Source organism: Solea senegalensis, linkage group LG14 (genome assembly GCF_019176455.1).
Source record: "Solea senegalensis isolate Sse05_10M linkage group LG14, IFAPA_SoseM_1, whole genome shotgun sequence".
Taxonomy (NCBI): domain Eukaryota; kingdom Metazoa; phylum Chordata; class Actinopteri; order Pleuronectiformes; family Soleidae; genus Solea; species Solea senegalensis.
In genome coordinates this window covers 8,931,086-8,955,681 of record NC_058034.1, presented here as the reverse complement: position 1 = coordinate 8,955,681, position 24,596 = coordinate 8,931,086, and the positions used below count along the sequence as shown (strand labels likewise).

General features: G+C 42.3%; 1 protein-coding gene across 4 annotated transcripts in view; it reads right to left on the bottom strand.

Annotated features, from left to right (window-relative positions):
* Positions 1–9,417: 9,417 nt before the first annotated feature.
* Positions 9,418–24,596, bottom strand: part of ttll7 (tubulin tyrosine ligase-like family, member 7) — a 68,987-nt gene continuing 53,808 nt past the window's right edge. For 2 of the 4 annotated variants that reach the window (XM_044044115.1, XM_044044116.1), the window contains exons 18-23: positions 22,280–22,360; positions 19,887–20,047; positions 16,436–16,609; positions 15,009–15,115; positions 11,467–11,571; positions 10,042–10,104 (exon numbers count right to left, since the gene is read on the bottom strand). In XM_044044115.1, the coding sequence (XP_043900050.1) occupies positions 11,489–11,571; positions 15,009–15,115; positions 16,436–16,609; positions 19,887–20,047; positions 22,280–22,360 (606 nt within the window). In that variant the 3' untranslated portion in view covers positions 10,042–10,104; positions 11,467–11,488. Of the gene's footprint in view, positions 10,105–11,466; positions 11,572–15,008; positions 15,116–16,435; positions 16,610–19,886; positions 20,048–22,279; positions 22,361–24,596 lie in introns of all 4 variants that reach the window. The other 2 variants (XM_044044118.1, XM_044044117.1) reach the window with 2 other exon arrangements.

The window sequence follows — 24,596 nt, the reverse complement described above, 5'->3', positions numbered from 1 at the left end:
CCAGGCTCTCAGTGGTTCTCGCCAGGATGTCGGTGATTCCAGTTCAAAGATGCTGATAAACAAACACCTGTGATTGACAATTTGATTTTAATACTCGACAGAGAGTAAGAGGGTTTGTACGCTGAAAATATAGTGCTGGCATCATCATGATGGTACTAGTTGTGCCTATTACTTGTATATTGGCAGGTTTCATTCTCCCAGAAAATCTCTTGCTCCCCATCTGTCTCTCGGTCTGTCAGTCAGATAAAGCCAACTATTTGTGTCTGTGTCTTTCTCAAAGTCTTTCCTCTTTCCTGCCTAAATGGTGAAACCGCGGCGTGCATTTGATCATTCGCTCATGCGATCATTCAGATAAAAGGAGAGAGGAGGATTTGAATTAATTATCCGCCACTGCATACATTTGAAGAACGTGGTTCAAGGGTCGGGCAGCGATCTCATTTTTGGCTCCCACCATCACAAGAATTTGAAGCTCGTGGAAAATCTCAGATGATCTGTAACATTTAAATCAGCATGAAGCCTCTGAAATACTGAAACGCTGCATTCCAAAGGAAAGGCTTATTTTAAAATCAAGTGGAAAATTTTGTCTTTGCACAGGTTGTTTTTTTTTTTTCTCCAAATTCTTTCTTAAAATTCTCATTTGCATTTTTGGCTCTGCAGTGCAGTGGAGATGAGCCTACTTTAGTGTCTGTAATGCAGCAAACTTCACAGACCAGGACTGGAGCTGTGCTAGTATCTTGATAGAAGTTAGTCCATGTCCAGACAAAGATTCCTATCATTATTAATATCTTTTTTTCTTGGGATTTTAAGCCATAATCTGCAGATGTGTGTTTCGGGGACAGCCATTATCTCCCTACATCTCGACAATAAACTGTGCTGAAGTCAAAAGCCTCCTGCAATGCTGGGTTTGGGGTTGGTTTTAAACTCTTAAAAAGCTGGCCGCTGTTGAAGAGTCCAACTGTTTGGTTGTTGTTGTTGTTCTGTTTAAATTGTAATTAGGCTGTGCTAGTGATAGAAAGTGTGCTGCAGGAAATGTGTGAGTGAATGGGTGTGAATGGCAAAACTGTAGTGTAAAGCAGCTGTGAGTGGTCATCAAGACGAGAAAAGTGCTATATAAACACAGACCATTTACCATATCCCCTGCTTTAAGTAGAATCATTTTAATAATAGATATTTATATATATAATATTTTAATAAAAACATTTTTTTTGGAAGCAACAAATGTGCTCACATGCTGAGTAACAGTAGCACAAGCTTCTTAAATCACCTAACTAACACTGAAAATGATTCCTTATTTAGAGGCGTTAACAACTACATGTAAAAATAGTCAGAAGAGTTAGGACGTCAACACTATAGCATTATATTATTTGGACTGTTCTAAAATAGATTAGATCTTTATTTGTCAATGAAAAAAAAAAACGACGACGAAATATGTGTAAAGTGTCTGAGGTCTAAATTCAAATAATTGTAAAATTGAGTGCGACGTGAGACAAAAATTAGGCAACACAAGTAAAATAGTACGGCAATCATTAAGATTATTAGACCTTAATCAGATTTCATATGCATGATTTGTGGCAGGTTTTCTTGTCGGGGGGATTGAACTATTTTGGAGTTGAATGTCCATGATGTTTCATGGTGATAATGTCGACCTCGATGTGACACAGGGATCAGGATGAAGGTGTACAAGCAGAGAGAGGCAGTCGCACACACACACACACACACACACACACACACCAGACAGAAAGGCCAATTATTTCCCAGTTTCAGAGGCTGTTAGAATGCTCCGCTAATTATCGAAAACCGAGCTTGTTCAGCTGCTGAAAAGCTGCAGATACTCCAGAAGAATTTGCTCCCATTAAGTACCTAGGCTTTCTAATGTCAGGCTCACATTTGAAAGCACTTTTGTTCTTTAGTCATCCATTTCATTAGACACTTTCACGTGCATCCTTGTCATCAAAGCTCTTGTGATCAGCTCTGACACGGGTTGGTCATGTTTTCTGTTTTGAAAGTAAACAGAAGTTTCAAGGAACCTTGAGCAGTGACCTCAAGAATTTTGGATTTAACTCCGGCAATCATGAGCTGTGGGAGGGAGGGGAAAAAAAGGTTTTTATGAGACACTGTGGTACATTTACGACACCAAACGTATTTGTCTTCAGGTTACTCGAGTGGATCTGGACACCCAAAGGATCACCAGAGAGGTCATTAACACCAGTGACCTGTGTCCAGCTTATTGTTGCGGGATAATGGCTGGAAGAAAATGGAGCTGGGGAGCTGTAACAAAGACAGAGAGACATGGACTCGGTCAGGAAAAAAGGGATTGCGGGACATATGAGGACGGAAAAGCTTGCAGTGTTTGGAGGTTCACGTAGATCGCACTTTTTCAAATCTTTGCTTGTTTTAGAAAACGATGAGGTCACAGCTCTGGCTGTTTAAACCGACCTGAGAAGGTTTTTGAAATGGCTGCTGGCTCCGGAGACTGAACTGTGGTTTCTGTCGAGTTTCTCCAGTTTCCTCTGTGCAGGAGCTGCGAGCAGATTGGCCAAAGATCTGTCCCTGTGAATCATCAAGTTTAAAGTGGAGATTGGAAATAATTTGTCATTTGAGTCGTTGGCAGCAACAAGAGGGAAAGCTCGAAAATGACCAAAGCTTTAACATTAAACACTATTGGCAACTGATGTGCTTGAAAAACTATATGTTCCATATTTTATGTAGCACCATTTGCTAAAAATGTGTGTGTGTGTTCCAAGCACCATCTAATTTGTCTAATTTTTATGTTAAAAGAGGAATAGGAGAATAGAAGATTTTGAAAGGGACTGTAGTGGATTCACAAGTGTATAAAAGAGAGAAAATCACCGAGAGCCATTCTCTAGAGAACGTGGTCGGTTTCAACAATTTGCAATTTTTCAGAAATGCAAATACAAGGTCAGGCTCCTCATTTCACAAATGGAATACCAAACACCTCTGAAGCAAAATGGAGATTTAAAATACAGGAGGAGTGACACTGACATTACACTGAGCAAAGAAAAAAACACACCCTGTGAAACGGAGCACTGAAAAAGAGCGGAGCATGTGTAATTACAGGAGTGGGCAGCACATGGAGAGTGTGGGCGTAACTTGGCACCCTCAAAGGCAGGAGAATAAAAAAAAAACGGGGACTAATGTTGTCAAGATTATGAAGAGATGTGTTAGAGACAGAGCAGGGTCGGGGAAGGAACAGTAAATTGATGGTAAAGGCAGAAGAAAAAGGGAACAGGGATGGACAGCAGCACACTTTGAGTAAGATATTGAGCAGGTAGGGATGAGGCCTGTTTGGCAGAGGCTCCAGTGAAAGCAGCTGTTTCCCTGAACACTGACGCTCAGCAATGGACTAATAGGCAGAGTGAGTCAGTGGCTCCGTCTCCTGTCTCCCAGGCTGCCTGGAGGGGCTATATTGATAATATCCCAGCCTGCAAAGCTCAATCCATCCCCTGGGGCGCTCAGTAGCAAGTGGATGAAGAGTCCCCGGATGGTCTTTTGGCTCCACAGCTACAGTAGACACTGCAGCAGAGCAAGACATGTGAACACACACCAGAGGAGAAGGCAGGTACATGCGTGCACAGTCAGTCACACACACACACACACGCACGCACACAAACAGGCACACTGGCTGAATGCCTTTCCCACACCTCATTTATTCTCATTTTGAGTCTCTTCTCTCAAACCCACTGCAGAGTGAGGGGCAGAGAGCAGTGATCACAGGCGAGGAGATGGATAGAGCATGGAGGAAAAAGAGGGCGAGAGAATGACAGCCTACGCCAAGTATCGTCCTTCTCTCTCTGCCTCGTCTCTCCCATCAGAAGTGCTAATCCAGCCAGCGGAGGTGCAGACCAGTGCTCACACCTGCCTGCTCCTCTCCATCTTGTTAGGGGGCCAGATGGGAGAGAAAGTGACTTCCTGCTGTACTTCCACCACAGGGCTCGTTCCCTCACATTAATACCTTTACTGCTTGGCTCCATTTGTTATACACAGTCAAGACACAGACTCGGGGGGAGCCTGGGGCTGTGAATGATGGCCATATGCAGAGCTGTGCTCATCTATAACCCCCTGTGGCGGGAGCAAAGTACAGTCAACTCCTTGAGTGTTGAAACCAAGGTTAACATTTGGAAGTGGTGCATTGCAGTTTGATTCAGCAGCTCTGCGCTGATGTACGTCCTGCCGGAGTCGGCGGCTCCATGAAGGTTAGGGAAGTGGGTTTATAGATACACAGAAGAAGGCCACTGCTTTAAATGTGTGTGTGTGTGTGTGTGTGTAGAGGAGTACAAGTGGCTCGCTGCCCTCTTTGAGTGTCCACTGTGCGATGTCATGTGACTAATCTGGGGCCAGTGGTCACTGCACTGATCCCCAGGTGCAAAAGTGTGTTAATATGTGGATGTGAAGGAACATGGAGTTGGAAAAGCATGGACGCTCAGGACAAAGATATTCCTCTGAAACAATGTTAGAAAGAAAAAGTTATAGACACAAACAGAACCAACCAAGAGCATGAAAACTGTCTAATGCTCTGTGAATCGTAGTCAGTAGGAGAAATGCTGTCACCTGTGTGGAGATTAGATTTATGTCCAAAAATTTGGATATAAATTGTCTCTTTTCAGCCATTTTTAACACCTTTTATTTATTTTAACCATACAAGGACCAGAAAATGTCCTGTGACTAAGTGCTTTTGCCCATTTTTCCAGAATAACTTCAAATATCTGGCAGTTACTTACAATTAGAGCTGCAACTAACGATTATTTCCATAATTGATGGTAATCGTTTGGTCCATAAAATGTCAGAAAACGTTACAAAATGTTGATCAGTGGAAATGTGGTGTTTTGTCCACAAACCAAACAGTGATTTCTTTGTTATATGGAGCAAAGAAACGAAGAAAATATTCACATTTAAGAAGCTAAAACCAACAGAAATCGTGTTTTAATTTGATCGTATTGAAAAAAGCTTCAAACCGATGAATCGATTATCAAAATAGTTAATTAATGATTCATAATCGATTAATTTTTCTAGCTCTGCTTACAATTTACTGCATGTTAAAATAGTGTATTAACAGTTTAAAATGAAGAAAAACTAAAACACTGTAGTGTGTGAACAGTATAAAACATATTTAAAATAACATTTGTTTGAGTCTTAGTCTCAGTGTCCAAACACAGGCCAAAAAATGGAAACAGGCGTTTTTTCCTCGCTGGTGACAAAGACTCTGATTCACTGACTTCCTGCAACAACGTGAATGAAATGACCTTAATAACCACAATGTTGGCTTTGACTACTCGGCTTACACAAACTGTTGAAAACCGTTTACCTGATAGCACAAACCGCTATCGGTAATTGCAGTGATTGCAGCGCTTGTGCAAACGCAGTTTTTTCCATATGTGATTTAATAAACACCAAAATGCGTCAACAGTTTAAAGACTAACCTATTTTTACAACGAGTACACCCGTTGTTTGGACAGTACAAGCAGCAACTCATTATCTTTTTTTTTTTTTTTTAACCGAAACATGTTGTATTAGTCTTCATTATGAAAACCAAACCCACACAAGGCTGTAAATGGTCAGTCAACTTCATTAAAATCATTTTGTCACATCATTTAAATATAAATGGCTGAATTATACAGACGTTCAAATTTTGGTCTCTAATAATTACAAGTCACGTATCACTTGTTGAGTGTATAACTTTAAAAAGTCCCCACAGACCAGGGCATTGTCCTCACTGACCTCACAACCATGTGCACCTGCTGTGGAAACCACAGGTTCTGAAGATTTACAGCAATTGTAAAAAAAATAAAACCATAAAAGTACGTGGCTTTTTTGGTTAATCGGTGATTAAAATAGATTTACTGCGGCAGCAGCAAAACTAAAGAAAACTATTACTGTCGACGATCAATTAATGAATGACAGCTCTGGCCGTACCCAGGTGACATCACTGCTGGGTTTCCTGCAGCTTTTTATAGCGACGCAATCTGCACCAGATTAAAAAAAAAAAAACACTTCACGTGCAGTATATACTAATTTAGCAGGTGCACCAGTGTGCGCGGCAAAGGTCGCGAATTTAAAGAATGAGGTGAACCTCATTTTAGTAACTGCATTGATGAAACGTGTCAGGAGCTGTCAGCCGTGTCTTAGCGGGAGAAACCCGTTGATCGATCGCACCGCGCTCAAATCACTCACTGGTGATAAATCAGGGCAGGGGTTGAATGACGGAAAAGTCGAGGCAAGCAGCGAACCAGTTTCTTTGAGGAAACCTTGATCGGGTGTGACGCAAACCTGCGGTGGCCGTCACGTGCGAAACGATCAAATATGCAGGCGTTTTTTTTTTTACACCTTACACGTAGACTTCGCTCTGAAAAGGCCACGTGTTTGCAGGGAAACGTGGAGAGTAAATAACCCGAGCCGCTGGGATGAGTGAAGATCATCCAAGCTCCTCTGTGTGTTTATCAGCTGGCTTGTGTGTCAGTTCCAGGCGGAACCCCTGCTGAGACCAAAGATGTTGTAAACACGGCGCCGCAGATAATGTTTTGCAGCAGGTGTCGTTGACTGCGTCCCTCTGAGAATACAACGCTGAACACACAAACACACAAATGTCAGGACGCAGACGCGCGCACGCCGGGGCTGGAAAACTAATAAAACACGGCAGTAAACATGTGAACACACACACATACAGTACGGTACATCATGTCATTACACCCACAGTGGGTAGGAAAGGTACATAATCTCGACTTTGAATCTTTTTTTCTTATTTATGTTTGTACACAGGCTGTATACAAGTGATGTCTGTCTGATAAGGAAGGTCACGTTTGTCATTTCAAAGAACACAGCAACTTCTGGCTTCACCTGTAAAGCCTCAGTCAAAAAGGAAAAGCAGGGCATTCATGGCTGCCTCACTCTGGCAGTCAAATTACAGAACAAATCACACCGCTCTTTCCCCTCCATGTCATTTCAAGAAGTGGATTGAGTGCCAAAAAAAGCAGATTTTGTGTGTGTGTGTGTGTGTGTGTGTGTGTGTGTGTGTGTGTGCGTGCGTCCTTATCTCATCTAAACCATCCACCGCTCACACAGTTCCCAGTTGTTTTCTTTACTCTCCACCCCAGAGAGGTCGGCTTAAGGCTCTGAAACTGGGTCATTTGGGTGCTGATTAGAGGAAAAAGAAGAAGCCCGGACACTGGCAGTGAAGCTGCCTGCATCATGTACAGGTTGAGGAGAAAGACAGAGAGAAATTGGTGAGAAGGGAACGAGGGGAGTGACTTTTGGAAAGGTCAGGACAGAGCAGCACTGCCCCGTTGCTAGGGGGATATTTTTGGACAGCGCGCGACGAGTCAAAGCACCAGACTGTCAGCCTCTGCTCTCTCGCCTGGTTTCAGGGGCCGGGGCCAAGGCAGAGGCTGGAGAGCCTCAAGGTCACAGCAACGCACCTCTTCTGCTGACAGAAAGGAGGGAAAGAGAGAGGGATGGACGCGAGGTCACAAGGACCTCAACACAGTGCTGCTGCTAAAAAAACCCTGACTGTTCTTCTTATGTGTGTGTGTGTGTGTGTGTGCAGGACGGCTCTCAGGTCAGTGTGGAACAAGAAAGGGCTGCTGGGTACGCACTCTCATTTCTGAGGCAAGTGACAGGTCAGGGGCTGTCAACCTGTCCACAGCCTGTCTCCTGTTTAATATTTATTTTACCTCAAGTAAAAGTTCAAATAGCAGAGCTCTAAAATATCATCACAAATATTCTTAGTGTATAATAGGTACATTTAAATTTCAACATTATTTCAAGTAATCGGTAGCAAAGAATGTACGGCATAATGCAGCAAAAAACTTAAAAATATATTCTAACTGCCTACATTTGGCAGCAAATGCTGTCTGTGCTACTTAACAACAATAACACACACATTCTGAATAAAATCACGTGACACTACCGTACTATAACATACGACGAGTATTAGGGCTTTTGATAATGAAGTCGTAATATTATAGTAATAAAGTTGTAATATATAGTCATTATGACAATAAAGTCATTAATCAAGCAAAGACAAGCAGTTTAATTTAAAATTAAATTAAATAATGCTACAACATCTCATAATATTACAACTTTATTCTGAAAAGATGCTTGTGTTTTTTCTCTTTGTTGTTTGGCCCCAACACTCCATCGTAATAACAAATCAGGGACGCATGAATCATTTCATATCATCTTGTTTTCGGTTTTCATAGTGTCAGCTCCCCACTGCAAACAAAAAATGCTTTTTAGCCAGTAAAATAATAAACACTTAGACCATCAAAACTTCACCTGCAGTTTTGTTTTGTTTTGTTTGTGCACTGACCGTCTCTGCAGAGCGTTTCCTTTTCTTAGCCTGTCCGCGTATGCCTGCATGTGTTAAGAAAACAAGCCGAGTGAAAACAGTCGACGGAGTAAAAAACACAGGCTGATTCATAATTCAGGGAAAGAAACGTCAGAAAAGATAAAAAGGTGTTTGTTTAAACATTTTATTGCTATGTAAAATAAAAATAAGAATCCCATACCTCCAATGAAAGAGTACTGCTCATGAATAACACGAATAAAATCAGGCGACGTAAAATAAAAAAAATATTTGGCATGGTGAATTAATGTTCAGTATGTGGGGAGAATTCCATCCGAGCACATTCAACACAGCGTTGCTGCTACACTTATTAGTCACAACTGATGGTATAAAATGGCCTCTGCACTGTGTTGACAAACTACCGTAATATTTAAAAGCGTCGTCCGATGGATTCATACACAGTAAACACACAACACTGCGTTTCCTCCCTGCAAACATTCAATACTGTATTTAACTGAATTCATACAGGCATTTCATGATGATGAAAAGCAAACTTAACACATTGACGTAGACGTGCTTACTGTGGGCATGTCCACCCTGTTTCCCCTGGCACTTGGGCTGCACCTGCTCAGCTGTTACAGTACAGCACATGACCTGAGTCATTCGACGCTGCACACTCTCTGAGCGATGCGAAGCATCCTAATCGTCCTCAACACACGTCTTCTACCGAGACACACTATTTAACGACTCACAGTATACTAACTTCAAGTATGTTCCCAGTCCAGCGCCTTAGTTTCGCCACTACGCCCGACTGAGGGACTAAAATCTAAACATGCAGACACGACTATAACGGGAGCCCACTCTCTCTCTCTCAACTCTCTGAGACTCCACAGTCCGAGTGGGCTCGAGACAAAAGAGGTTCACTACGCACACTCACATTCTTAACAATTTGTCGCTTTAAGACAGCGCTGCATGATCACAACGGGTAAAACATCGTTCAGAATCATTCTCCGGGGGACGAGCGTTCCACTGTGAACTGCAAAAAAATAAAAAAATAAAACAAGAGCATAAAGTGACGCTTAAAACATTGTAAACATAAAGTGAAAATAAATAAAATTCATAATACAGACGCAAAAAAATATTCTTCTTTTTTTTTTTAAAGCCATTTTCTCTAACAAGGGATAGCTCTGTTGAAATCATTCCACATCTGCACTCTGCATCCACATTCACTGCATTCATGGAATACCTTACAATATAAATAAGTCCATAAATAAATAATCCTTGCATTGTTTAGTAGTTGTTATTCTTTCCTTTTACAGTACCTTAAGTTATAACTGTACAGTGAGTAGGTATTATACAGCAAGTACAATGAGGAGGGGGGGGGCGGGAACCCATTGTCTGATGTTATGGGGGCTAAAGGGAAGGTTCCAGGGTATGTGAGGTCTGCTGGTCTGAGCAGGGCCAAACATAACTAAACTGAATAAGGCCCTTTAGCAATCATTTATTGTTCAACTTGTGGATATTTTTGGCCGAACATGAGGCTCCATCCCATGTCCAGAGCTGCCCAAAGTTCAGTTCCACACCAGGATTGCTGAGATTGGAGATTGGCTGAGTGAATTGGGGGGGTGGGGTGTGAGGGATGATGGGGTGGTCGAGGTCAGAAGGCAGTGTTGCCACAGTGACCTCAGAAGTGTCCCATTCTGGCGGGGAAGAGGCTGCTCGAGCGTGGCATGGCCGCGGAGATGCGGACAAAGCTGGACGAAGGCCACTTCATGATGAACTGTGAGGTCACTGGCAGCAGATACCTGGACCAACAGACAACAGCAAGGGGATGGAGGGATTTGGGGAAAGGAGAAATACAATGAGAGGATTAGATCTGCAAAGGTCAGTATCAGGAAGTCAGGACACCTCAGTCCGTGAGACGGAGTCTAAATATGTCGCATATATTCCCCTCTGCCTTTTATGGAAATCTTTGCACGTTTCATCTTAACACGTTACTTGACCTCATTTTTTTTCCCATGATATGATGACATCAACCGGCCCGTGAAAAGAGAAAAGAATGGTGGCTTAAATAATCTGGGGTGTTTTGTGCCTAGCTGCAGCAAACTATTTAGTTTAAAGGTCCAGTGTGTAAGACTTAGGTGAAATTATTTCCATTAAGAAGACATGGAATATAAAGTAATTATACTGATGTTACCATGCACGCATGAATGTGTGAATTGTTGTTTTCTTTACCCCAGAATGAGTCCTTTATATTTTAATGGACAAACTAAACATCTTTTTGAGTTTTATTTGATAACTGAAGGCTGCCATACAGTAGATTCTCTTACATGCTCAGAGATATTCCACTGCGACATGCAACTTCATCAACAGATGCTGCTAAATCTCACAAACTGTGCCTTTAATTCATTCACGTCTATACAATGTCTGAAAATTAGGGCTGCAACTAACTAACTAATCAATTAATCTGTCAAGTATTCTCTAGATTAATTGAGTTGTTTGGTCCAGAAAATGCTGAGAATTATTTTCCCGAACCTCAAAGCGATGATGATGTTCTCAAACGTCTCGGTTTAGTAATAAATTCTGGAAGGCGCTATAGGACAATTGCCTCCAGAACATCCTGCTTTAATTCTGCAATAAACACTCCAAACACCCTTCAACAAGCACATGACATACATATTGTAACGGTTTATGCACAAAGGCCTCAAGTGTTGTTTGTCTGTAATGGGATGTTGCATTATGTACCAGCTTGGCTGTGTGGTCATTAAAGAACAATTAATCAAATCAATGATAAAATTCACTGTTGCAGCCCTACTAAAAATAGTGGAAAAAAGACCCAGAGGATGCCTTCAATCCAAAACTTCATATTTTACTCTATATTGAGACTTTTTTTCCAATGAATGACAGAGAAAAGCATTAAACTCTTGAATTTTAAAAAAAGGCAGAAACTTTATGATTAAAAACGAGACTAAAAGCTGTTATTTTGTGGCGTGTACCAAATCTAAAATGCTGTACACATCGTTGTCAGTTGCAGTCCTGTTTAAGTATGTAAGACAAAGTGTATGTGCTGACAGAAAAACAAATGGCGGACCTCATTCCTCTCAGGACAACGGAATTCTTGAACGTTCACCCTTAAATCTTTGGTATCATGAACAGAAGATCCTCACCTATCATTCCGAGGCATAGACGTCAGAACCTTTCTAAGACTTTTCTATGACACCTTCCACCGAGACAGAGCAGTGAGGCAGCTCCTGCTAACAGCGTTCCAGTACCTGAGAATGAGACCAGTGTCAGGTTGAGATAGAGTCAGGAGGGGCTGAACCCTGATCCCATCTTCCATAGTGACTGAAAATGAGTCAGACATGGTTGTCAGAGCAATGTCAGATGAGATGATCAATCCTAGGGAAGGTTAACAGAAGGTTGTGCAAACGTTTGGGGGGGAACTGTACAGAAGACAATGAGACGCGGGGGAAAGTTTTGATTCTTCCACACTGATCAGTTGGAAGAATAGCTTGACTTACTTGTCACTAATAATGGACTTATGTTGTGATATTATGTTACCTTGATGCCACAACTACAGAGAGCAACAGCGGCTAATAAAAAGGGTTGATTTGAACTAGTTCAGTGGTCAAAAGACATACTCCCTGTGGAAGTGCTTAAGATTTGACAATCTAATCAAAAGGGAGTCGCTGGGGCAGAGGATTACAGGGTGAAGAAATAATATCTTCTTTAAAGCTGGTGCAGAGATAGAAGAGCTCCCCACACCCCACACCCCCCGCCCGCCTCTGACAGCTCACTTTTTTTGTGAAATAGCTCTTGGACAAATTAGGCGAGCGGCTTCTTCTATAGTTGACCGCTAAATTTGAAGTGGGAAAAAAGGGTGTCGCTGAGGGGCCCTCTTCAACACAGTCCCAGACCCAAGAGAGACAGAGAAGATTCAAATTAAATTCATTTAGTCCAACAAGAGTGTCCTTGAAAACTGCTTCAAGTGGGCCATAGGTATCCCTCCAGCACATCTACTTCATCTGGACTTGGGGAAGTAGAGCTCAGTCCAGCTTTTCTTCTTCTTCAACTTATTCATTCAAACCAAAGCGAGCAGGACAGTGTGTGCTTTGCGCTCAGCCGTTCACTTTTGCTTTCTGTTTGGTAACTCAAAGTGTCAGCTTTCGAGGAGACATTTAGTGATTTCATACCATCACATGGCTTGAATTCTGGCTTATTACTCTTACATCTCTTCTCCTTACTCGCCGCCTTATACCATCACCCTCTGGGAGGAGATTCACTGTGTTTCCACTGGGATCCTGTTCATGGAGTCCTGGTATTTCTCATCTTTTCCCTACATTTCCATATTTACTGAAAACCTCAAGCCAAGGCATGGAGGGAGTAGTTGAGGGGGAAAAAAAACACACAAACAAAAAATAAATATTGAACATTCAATGGGGGTTGAGTGTATGTTCTGTGGAGCTCCTCTACTATTCTCTCCGTAGAGAGACTGGTTGTTGCAAGGAATGGGGTGTGGGGGGCTTCTCATGTCCATGCGGCCACTGTCTCTGCTGGCTATATTTAATTGGACCCTCATTCTGCATCTTTCAGGTTTGTTCTCTGTTTGATCATGAAGAAGATCTTGGCAACACTGTGCATGTTTTAAAGCCGGGGGGAGGCTTGTTCGTGCTCTTTGTGCTTTCCTAGACGCCGTCAGTTGACAGGGAGACAAAAAGGTACTCGCCTGCTGTCTATCCTACATACAAAGCTACAGTCCGCCTACTGACAGGCCTTCCACATCACTCCTAAGTACTTCGTCAAGATGCCACTGCCACTGCAGATGAAGAGGAGGCCAGACACAATGAGATACCATGAGTAAGGACGAAGGGGAAGACTGCCACGAGAGCTGATGCAATCATAAACCAAAGAGGCTTGAAGGTTATCTGCAGCCCACATTCAGCGCGGCACCCCAATTAACCCTAATTACTGCCACACTTTTCACACAGATGAAAGTTAATAAAATCTGAAACTTTTGTCATCATGGGGAAATTGTCTTTGGGTAGTGACAGTAATTCCAGGCTTAACAAGAAAGTCATTAGCAAAGCTATTTGGCTTCTTCCTCTCATCTGCCCACACAGACTGGAGGACGTTTCTAAGACCCACGAGGCTGTTGACACACCTGATTAGGGCACTCTGCACGGGAAGGATGCTTAAACAAGAGTGGGCAGGTGTGGTCAACAATCGGGACTCCAAAGACCTCGGCTAACAGAGCCACTTTGATGTGTGCTAAAGGCTGCCAAGAGCTGTGTGAGTGTGTCGATGTTGATTTCAAAGTAGCCACATTTTGCCTGGGTGTATGATCTCTAATGTCAACGTGAGTCATCCCAAACTCGGCAAACTCGTTGTGCATTATTATATATATTTGGATTGCAGAAGCTAAATTGAAATGGTGAAATTGGGATCGCAAAACAACTCATGAAAACTATTCATGTCTAGCATACTTGTGTCATATAACAGGATTAAATGCCTGACCTACTATTTCTGTCAAGTCAAGTTCAATCAGGTTGTAGTTGAGTTCATCTGTATTTATTTTATGATATTGATTTTAATGTTCACATATAAGGATAGAGGTCATTTTTCAACTCACTTTCCCATAATATATGGAATGTTTACCATGAAACTTAACTAAATACTTTTTGAGAAGGAGAAATCGCCCCCCCCTCCAATCCCTCCATGATTACAGTGCTTTTAATATAAAATCACCTCTTTATTTTTAAGAGGATAAGAGGAAGACTGTCTTTCTTTCTTTCTTTTTTTTTTTATAAACAAGGACCTTGTCCCCCATTCCACTGACAGAACTTAAAAAAAATAAAAAATAATATGCATGCCAGTCTGATTTATACACAGCTCAGGAAAAATTGTGAAAGGTTAGCTGAGTTCGAGTCACTGCGGAGAGGCGGGGTGGCTGTGGCTGCAACAGGCACATGAAGGAGCATGCACACACACACACACACAGTTCACTCTCTCATACAAAGCTTATTTTCCAATGAGAAAATAATCTTAATTGCCTCCTAGCTATCTGAAGTTGCTGCAGTTTGCCCCTGTTCCCTGCATGCCTGATGGAGAGGTGTGATCGGCTTGTTCTGAAGGGGAAACCACACAATTCAGGCTGGGACGTTGTCTGGCTTCTCATGACAGGAGTGCTTTAGAGTGTTTAGGTCACAGTGCAGGTGCGGCGTTTGGTTCCCACTGAGGACAATTCAGTCTGAAAATGCACTTGGTAAGATCATCTCGACAAAAGCATCAGGTGAAAGGTATAGATTAGTATGTGGCAGCGGGGGTGATTGGCTGGTGATGTAGAGCAAGCTGGACAGATGGTTGCCGTGTCGACAAACAGTTCTCCATACAGTCTTCATATGCTTCCTTCTCCTACCTCCTTCCTTTCAAATGCCCCTTTTAAAGTTTGGGTTTCAAAAATAATGTGAATAACTTGAAACGTTTTCAATTCCCCTACTGTCAATCCAAATAACACTGATTTAGAGGTTGGTGAGGGAAAGGAGTGAAAGACATGCTTGACTGTTGGTTGTTCCGCCAAAGCAACCATCACTGGGCAAGTGGGACCCGGGCCTTCAATACGGCTGTGAGGTGGTAGAAGCAGCTGAAAGCAGTGAATAGGGAAGGTGTTGGAAGATGGAGGGGGTTTAGCGGATCTAAACCAAGCAGAGACCTGCGTTGAGGGGCGAAGAGACGGAGGAAGAGGAGGAAGAAGAAGCGGCAGCAACAGCGGCAGGGGTAGAGCCATGGGTAGAGGCTGGTCCAGCAGCGAATGGAAAGCTTTTTTACACGGACATATATAGACACAGAAGAAATCAGGAGAGACAGACCAACGCATGCTTAAATGGAAATCTCAAGGATACCTAATGCAAAAGAAACAAGGATACACCATTTTATGTCATTTTCTGCATGCTGGAGTTATTCAATTGTTATAAACTTTAAAAGTCTAGTGTATCAAAACTACCTGGATGAAGAAAAGCATCGTCCACAGCAACAACATGTCCAATAAGTCAAATGCCGCACACAAACCCCACATTTTTTTTTTTTTTTTTTCTTCATAACAGCTGAGGGTTTTTACACTGTAGGTGCAAAGTGATAGCCTGTTAAAATATGCACAAGAGTTATGAATCATGTAAAACGAGGCCCCAGGAAAAAAGGAGCTCTCTCTCCCTCACATAAGGTCATTTGCTGCACAGGCTCATCTGGGCTCTAATTGAATTAAGCAGGCCTCTGGGGCCCTAGGCTAACCTGAACACTAATCTGTGGGCCATTATTTCCTGTTAACAGTACACTCCCTCTCTCCCTCTGCTCGTCCTTTTCCCTCCCCGTCTGCCAGCCCAAAGCATATGTGCTTTAAAAGTTCACTCAATACCAACCTCCCACAGAGATGAACCTTAAAAATAGAGAGAGAGAGAGAGAGGCTGATTATTTTTGTTACTTTGTTTGTTTTATTAGGGTTATGGCTTTAAAGCTCCACAGAGGGAAGCAGAGATGTTTCCTGGGAGCTTTAATGATGATAACTGTTGAAATTTCAAATTAAAGTCTGTGTCTGTTTATTCATTTATTTAATCTAGTTTGTTTGCTTTTAGCGGTTCTTTCTAGGGGGAATTCAACAAAAGTTTATCACCAAGCATCTCTGTGGTTCAATTTTAATATACTCCGTTTTAATCTAAACATCAGAAGTAAACAATTATTTAACAAAAAAAAAACAAAAAAGACTAACAGCATAATTGTCTCCTGTTAATCATAATACAAACTCAATACAAACTGGACTTCATATTATCCCTAAAATGTGTTGGGGTTTTTTCTGCTATTTTGAAATCTCAAGGGACAAAAAAAACATTCTCCACAAAATGTTCCAGCATTAAGAGAAATCTACACAGAACAAGAGCTTGACATCTTGTCCAAGGACACTGACTGACTGAGTTGTCTTTCTGTCTCCAACCTCACAGACTCTTGAATCCCATTATCTCCTTGAATCGTATCCAGCCACCCCACTGTACTATTGTACTATCTATTTCGGCAAGAAAGCCATAAGCATCTTCAAAAAAAATAGAGAACTCAGTGGGAAGACATCAGAGGGTTGGATCTCCTTCTCACCTGGTATCATCCCATTCGGGGCTGAGTCCAGTCAAAGAGCCACGGGACTCAGAGACAAACTTGTAGACGACTAAAAGGCAGTCTCGGCACAGCTGGACCAGCCGGCGGCAGCATTGCAGCTCCTGGGGTGACACGACTTCACTGCTCTTACTGAAGACGGTCTCCCACGATGAGCTGGAGAGCAGGAAGAGAACAAAGGACTCTCATTAGAAAAAGAATATTTCACACCACAATTAAGTATACACAGGATTTTTGAATCCAGGTGAAGCCACTTAAAAAGTGATTAACACCCTTTTTCACTCCATGGTTACTTTTTTGTATCTTTTACTTGGCTCTTTCCCTACTAACTCACAATGTTCAAAGAATGTTAGCTCATGGTTCTCCTAAGGTTAGTTACAACCAAACCAAAAACCAACGTATAGGAGCCCAACGTTCCCTAAACATTGAGGGAACTAAAAACTGAAACTTTCTCCTGTGGTTGCTCCAACGTTCCCGTTTGGTTTGTTTTTTGGTTTAATTTTTTTAGAACATTGTCCAGAGCATTTATTGAAAATAAAACTTCCTATCCTATCAATATGTTAATGTAACCAAAATAATGTCCTATAATGGTTGTATGAACGTGGGAACATTCCCACAACCAAAAGGTAACGTAAAGGGAACCAAACATTGTCAGCTGGGTTCTCTCAATCGATCGTTCAATTGATCTGAATGATGAAATAAAACATTTTGAGCGTTGTTTGAAGTTGCAGAAAGTATTGGTCACCACAATCATTAATGGCTAACGCGCAGGTAATGGCTGCAAAATAATTTGCCCCGCAAGTGACGCAGCAATTTGCATCTGTGCCAGAAATGAACCAGACGAAGAACAAATGTTTGTGCGTCCAACCGGGTTTTGCGTTTCCATTAATGCAAATCAGAGCCAAAGCAGATAAAAACCCATACAGAATGTGTGTGTGGCATTGGCACGCGCTCTCTTCCACCCGCAGACAGACAGGAAGTCAGACAGACACACTCAGAAGAAGGATGAAACAAATCCACGTATAGTTAACCTCATTTACTGCCCCGGACATACCCCTGACTGTGAGAGAGCTTCAACAAGTGAGACACACAACCCTGGGGGGTGCGTTTGATGTCTACCCCCTTTCAATACTAGAAGGCGGGGGGTTGCTTCGTGTGTAAGGATTCAGATCTGTGTGTTTCCAAAGCCCGTTGAATTTGTCGCCCACAATAGCTTTGAGGCTGTTTGATTTTTGCTAAGTCCCTAAGATAAAATATCAAACAAGAGAAAGAGAAGCAGGGGGGCAGCTGCACTTGGATTCGGAGTGTGCTTTTGGAGGTGCACTGCTTCCCAATAGCTGCGTGACATCGGGGCCCCCTGTTGGGTTCATCCATGCTGAGGCCGTGGCCTGTTGTTTGAAGGGACTGAATGATAGGATAGCCAGCTTGCTGGATCATCCAGGGCAGGCTGTGATCAGACAAAGGCTGCATGGGGTGCATCGTGCTGGGGATAGCTGATGCTAGGCTTAGCTGATCCTCCCAGGCCTTTACCCCTTCACCCAACTTTCTTCACGGCCTTATTTTTTGTAATGTCTCATTTTCAGTCGCTCTCCTCTCCACATTCTTTCCGCCACAAATCCATCTCCGTCTATGTCTGCTTATCTTCTCTATCACTGGCTCCCTCCTTTCCTCTCCTTTCACCCGTCCGCCACTGCAATTGCCGAGGAAGGAGTGAGGAGTAAAACGGAGAGCTGTAGGCAGCGACTTCAGTTACACACTCTGAGCCCTCTGTGTCAAGGGAGACACGGCCACTGAGCAACTGAACTGTAAAGAATATGGAAAGGAGACGACTGGAGAAGGTCAGACCTTTATCATAGTCTATAAAAGCAGTGCAGCAGCTGGCCGCGTGTCAGAGCTGTATACTGTATACGACCGTGGTGTTTTGTGAGGGTGCTGAGGTGATTCTTTGACGGGGTAAATGTGCAGAAACCATCCTGATGCGTCCAACACCATGTTTGTGTTTGAAGGAGAATAAATATGATAAGTGTAGGATATCCAGTATGAACCGCGGAGGGGAAAACAGTCCAGCTTTTTATGTAGGGTTGTTTTTCTGGGGACTTGATAAAGTGGGCTGTGACAGCAGTGACTCATCTTAAACGAAGCCACTTTGTGTCAAGTCAAAAAAAGCAAGAAAGAAATAAGTAAAAAAAATCCGATGTCATACGAAGGTTTAACGAAGAGGCCTCCTTTCACCTCCTTCCTCCTGCTTCTATCCAACCCCTGTCTTTTTCATGTCCTCACCTGTGGAAAAAGCCCAAATAACATGACCTAAATTTGCACTCTGTCTCCAAAGAGTAACATGTTTCTTTCATCGTCTGTGATTTCAGGAGTGCAGCTGGGTCTGGTTGGTCCGTCCCTCGCTGTCTGTCATGGAGCTGGCGTCGCTTCCATAGTCATGCTGACTAAAAATGGGAAGATGTCTCTGCTGTCACTGAAACGGATTCATAAACGAACCCTGGGCTTGAGGACAGGGTGAGATTGCGCGACGTGTACACTTTGTGGTTATGGAAATTGAAAAGTGTCATTATGCTATTTATAGAGAGGTAGTTGCCCTTCAGTGTCATAACTTAACATATTATAACTCATTAGTTGGTCTGAAGTCATCGATTACAGTTGCTCTTTAATGTAGGTTTTTTTTTCCTTACAGACTTAGTAACACCATTAGAACTGATATAGTGGAGTGTGGACATTAAAAAGAGACATTCTTTGATTGGGGTTTCTCATAACTGACGTCTGTAATTCAGTGGTACGTGCATTGCAGCGTCTGCCACATTCTGACTTGGTCAAATTCAAGTTCAAGACATTTTTACCCCAGTTCACACGGAGAGCCATTTATCGTCTTGCCATAGTCCTGCAGAATATGTCTGCCCCTCACTTCACAGAGTCTCTGTCTTACCAGAAGCAGCTCGGTTGTCACGTTCAGATTCACAGTGAACCGTCAGCAGCTCTGTTTTTTTGAGCTTGAGCTTGTAACTGCTGTGAGACGATCACAATGTCGTGTTAGAAGTCTTTGATTCACTTGTCTGAGTTCACTTTTGCCACTCACTCACTCTCTGCACTCAGCACATAGGTCTCTCAGTCACTGTGTCTGTGTGTGTGTGTGTGTGTGTGTGTGTCTCACTCTCTCTCTCCCCCCTCGTTGAAGCGGAGAAGGTATGCCAAGTTGAAAACGTTTTACAAACAGCATTACTTTCACAGGACTTTGAATAAATGTTCAGTTATAATACTCCAAGTTCAAACCTTCCAAGCTTGCACTTTCTAACTCCTCCGTGTGTGTGTGTGTGGTCATCCTTTAATTTTGAAATGAAGCAGAACGCTCTGGTGGGGAGGCAGACTATTTTCAAGCTCGTGGCTATAATCGAGCCCGCTAGTTGCAAAGTTCATCCTGGCCTACCCAGTGTTGGAGAAGCAGTTCCAAAGGCCCTGCCCGTGACTCCAGAGCAGCCGGTTGAAAACGCGGTTAAAGAGCCGGTAGAGGTGGAGGCTGTCGACATCTGGCTCCCTCCAGATCCGCTGCAGTGCCGAGCGCACATTGGTACGAACAATGTCCAACACCTGAATGACACAGAAAAGGAAAAGCAGATGAGTGGGGGAAAAAAGAGCAAGAGAAGGTTTAAGTCAAGCGTGTAATAATGAGGGAAATTAATGCTGCAAGACAAGAGGTGACAGCATTTCTAATTGATACGCGTGAGTTGGCATTTATTCCATGTCATTTTTCTGTCTTCTCTTGAAATTAGCAATCATAGAGCATAATGGATTCTCTCAGTGACAGAGCAAGCATGCATTTATGAATAAATAGACACAAACACACGCTCACACACAGTCTACTGTATGCAAAAACTCGTCTTGTAAACTGTTTTAATCAGACCTTCCATGCATATGAGGTGAGATTTCAATAAGTGTGTTGTGTTTGTGAGTTTATGCGATAGGGCAAACACAAAAGGTAATGGGCCAAGAAGTGGAGAGCCTGGGAGAGGACTAATTGCTACACTAACGTCAGTCTAGGAGAGAAGGTGTCAGAAGTTCTTGGACAGTCTGAGAACACCTGTGCCATCCTTCCATCTCTCCTCCTTCGTTTTCCTGTTCCTCCCCACTTCACTGCCTTCTCCTCCACCCTCTTTCTTTCCCTTTTCACCCCGCTCAGAGTGCAGCGCTGTGGCTCTTTTGACTTTGATTCCTCTCTCCTCATTACTGACGTGCCCGTCTGACTGTGTGTGCGAGCGTGTGTGTTTTGTGATGCGATGAGGCAAGATTTCCCTACAGCAATATGAGGCAAGCGAGGCACGCTTACACACTCAAACTGATAGATGAGCAAACACACACACAGATATGTTTTGGTATGGTAATCAGATGGCAGAGCGGTGGGTGCTACATTCCTGACCTCTGCCTGCTGCTCATTAGGCTGCTCCACTCCAAATAAAACATCAGCTCGCACCGCCACAGCCCACAAAGCAGACGAGCATAGTTGTGCAGAAAGCAGTGGCTGAGACATCACATCATTACTGACACACCTACTAGATGTCATTTCACGTCTTGTCCCCTCTTCTGTTTTGTTTACGTCCTATTTGGTTTGCTACGTCTCCCTGTCTGGCAGTGTAATGATCTTCATGCCTGTCTTGATTTTCCTGTGATAATTGATTTTAAAACATTGCTCGAAAGCATTCAAAGGAATAGGTAGGATCAGCAGGACATTTGGTCTTTTTTTTAGAAGCTTTTATAATGTGGAGGGCAGCAAGGACAGAGGACTGTCGCAAAAGCTGGCAAATGATAAGTGAAGCCCATTTTTTAAAGTTCCAGTGTGTAATAATTGTGTCACTTTTTCTGAAAATCTATTTCAAATCACTATTACGTAACATGTTTCTCCGATGCTTGGCATTGTGATTGTCCGCTCGAGGGGACGGCTTGCGCTTACTTGTGTCTTATTTATATTATATTTTTGATGGATTCAAAGTGGATCTAAGGCCACGCTGTGCTCACAGCACCCTCTACTGGTTAATTACTTCAGATCGCCAAGTTCAAATCAGAATCTCAAATAGAAAGGGACAGCTCTGTTAAGAACAAGTGACGTGAGAAGTAAATGAGTTCTCCTCCGCTCACACTGGCCCTCGCATACTAGAAAGATTGTTGTTCTTCTTCATTTGCGTAGTCAAAATGCAAAACGCTCTTGCTGTAGAAACATGGCAGTAAAGATGGCAGCTTCTGTAAACCAAGGCCCATGCCTTAAGTGCATATAGAAGGGTACAAATCCAGATTATTTTATTTTAAAGTCATTGTACAAACACATAAACCTACTTAATAAAGGTTACACGCTGGATTGAATCATTTACAAATGGTAAAAAAATGGTAATACCACTGGTTATTTTGCTCCAGTGTCTTTACTGCAACTTGTTGAGGAATTAAAGGGTACTGAGATTGCTATTGTAATTTTACACACAGATACCGACTGGATTTCTTCAACTTGCTTCTATCAACTCCACATTGATATCAGCAACAAGGCCATTTTCCTACTAACTCCTCCCCTGCAGCCATACCTCTAACAAACAGACTTCAAAGACTTTTCTGTCTCAAAACTTCTCCTCTTTTTGATCTCTGTTGAACTGTCTCTTGTTATGTTTTGAGGTCTTTTGATCTTTCACCACAGACAGCAGTGGCTTTCACTCAAGATTCTGGCAAATATCAAACTGGTTTGGTAGCAACAAGGGCATTGAGCCAAACCGTCCTCCAATTCTATGATGGGATGAGACAGATTTATTGAAATATCTTAAAATGTGATTCCAAAAAACATACCTTCCGTTGTTTGGTTGAGTCCAGCTTCACTAACCAATAGGAGGCCACCTTTGGTTTATGGTATTTCCAGTTGTCAAGGATCTAAGAAAGAAAATTCAGAAAATAGTTTATGTATTGGCAAACGGTCATTATTTATGATTATTTGTGTTTCCAAAGCACTATTTTTATTTGTGAAGCTGTTAATTGGTCAGTGCACTTGTATGGGGGTGATATTGTATGTATGAACATGTATGAACGTGAATATGGTTTTCAATATGTCTAACTCCCTTAGGGATTGTTATAACATTGTATGTTCTTCTGTTACATATGATGTTTTTATTCCACAAGTTGTTTCCCAGCAATCCTCTGTTTAAAACCTAGAGTTAGTACACTATTGCTACAGTGTGGTGCAGTTCAGTAACTAAAAAAAGACACTGGAATACTGTCACTGTCAGGCCAAAGACAACATAACTTTAAAAAGTGTGTCTTCGTATTGTAAAATCATACCGACTTTGACAGAACTATAGGAAGGACAAAGTGTGGCGCTCATTCTCACGGTGACACCTTCAGCCTGGCAGATTCCCTTTCATGCTTCACCGCAGACATGGAATCTGTAACATCACTGGGTTCACCTGTATCTGTTAATGCACTCTGGACTCTTTCACACACGTTGTAGGTCTCAGTAATTCAAACGTGACAGGACTTTTCTTTTACAGTTAGAGCTGTAATGTTTGTGTGATATTTGACATCTAGCACATGATGGAGAGTGTTGACTGTAGCACATGATTATGCATCTCCAGTGTGCAGGGAGATCCATTTGTCATTTTGCTATCAGACCACTTACCAGCCAATTTTATGATGTAGATGTAGTCTTCGGGGATTAGCTTTCAATACACTCACACAAAAAATGTGAATAATTAAGTCAAGTCATGAGCTTTCCATCCCAAGAGAAACCCTATATTTTGTGGGTGTGTAAAAAAATCCTTGGTGCATGGGTTATTATATTCAAAAGCTGGGATGGATACATCCCGGCTCCTCTTGCCAACACCATTGTGTGTGTACACTGCTACTGTTGCTATGTTGACTTAGTCTACATCTCCCCACTGACGTAAACCTCTCACATCGCATGCTAGATCCCCTGCAAACAGTGCTCCCAATGGGAAGCCACAGTGTAAACCTGTGTGCTCACACAAACAGACACGCATGCAGAAAAAACAACAACACACAAATATTCACAGATGTAGAGCTACAGTATGGATTCCTTCTTTCCCCAGTTTCATTGCACTTTCAGTCCAAGCCAAAATAAGTCAGGATCCTACTGGTTGCCTATTTAGCTAGCTTTAGCTTTTACCTATTTGTATATTGATTATTGGTCATTATTACCTAAATTACCCAATTCCTCAGAGGATCAATTAAGTGATTTGTAAATGTATCTGCATTGTTGGTCTGTTGCTTAAATGAACTTAAAATCAAGAAAGTGAAGTGAAGTGAATTTGCATCCTGGCTTATTTATAGGCTGAATTTGTTAAATAGTTCAGCCATTTCTATGATTTCTAAACCAGGGGTAGAGACTATTATTTTAAAAAACAGCTTTGACATCACACATGAATTCACCAAATAACCAAATAAATATTAATATGCATTGATATTAATACCTGAGCACCCAATGAAATCTTTAATTTTTTTGTATTTGTAGTTGATGTCAGGGAGCAGTTAAATGTAATTTCTCTCCATAAAATACTGCTAAGCTTTCATTTTCAGTCAGTAAGCTACTTGCTTTTGTTAAGTGCAACGGGGCTTGAACCTGGACTTGCTGCCCGTGGCTATATTTTTACTCATTAAGCTTCCTCTCCCAATAAGAACCCCCTGAACCCTGTCTAGTTAGCTACTAGTACATTTGTCACATTCAATTCATATGTACTCAAATTACCCTAAATTAAAGCCCCACAAACACACATCCACCTTCCATTGGTTCCGTCGGCAGCAAAGAGCAGGTTTTGAGTGAGCGATAAAGAAGGCAATTACTCCGACACACACACACCATTAGCCCAATCAGGCCTCAACCCTTAAAGCGCGCAAAGCGCAACATCATAATGATAAAAAAAAAATGTTTTCATGCCAAGCGAACACTCCTCGTCTCCTAAGGCGAAGAGTGAACAATACAGGTGCAGCCGTTTGTCTGCATTTTCATGGTGCTCTAATTAGGGTTTGTTAAGAGAACAGGTGTGGTGGTAATTGTCTCGCACAACCTGATGTAACACACACACACACACACACACACACATTTTGTCTTTGGTGGTGTTATGAGGCAATTTTATGGGGAATGTAACTGGACAGC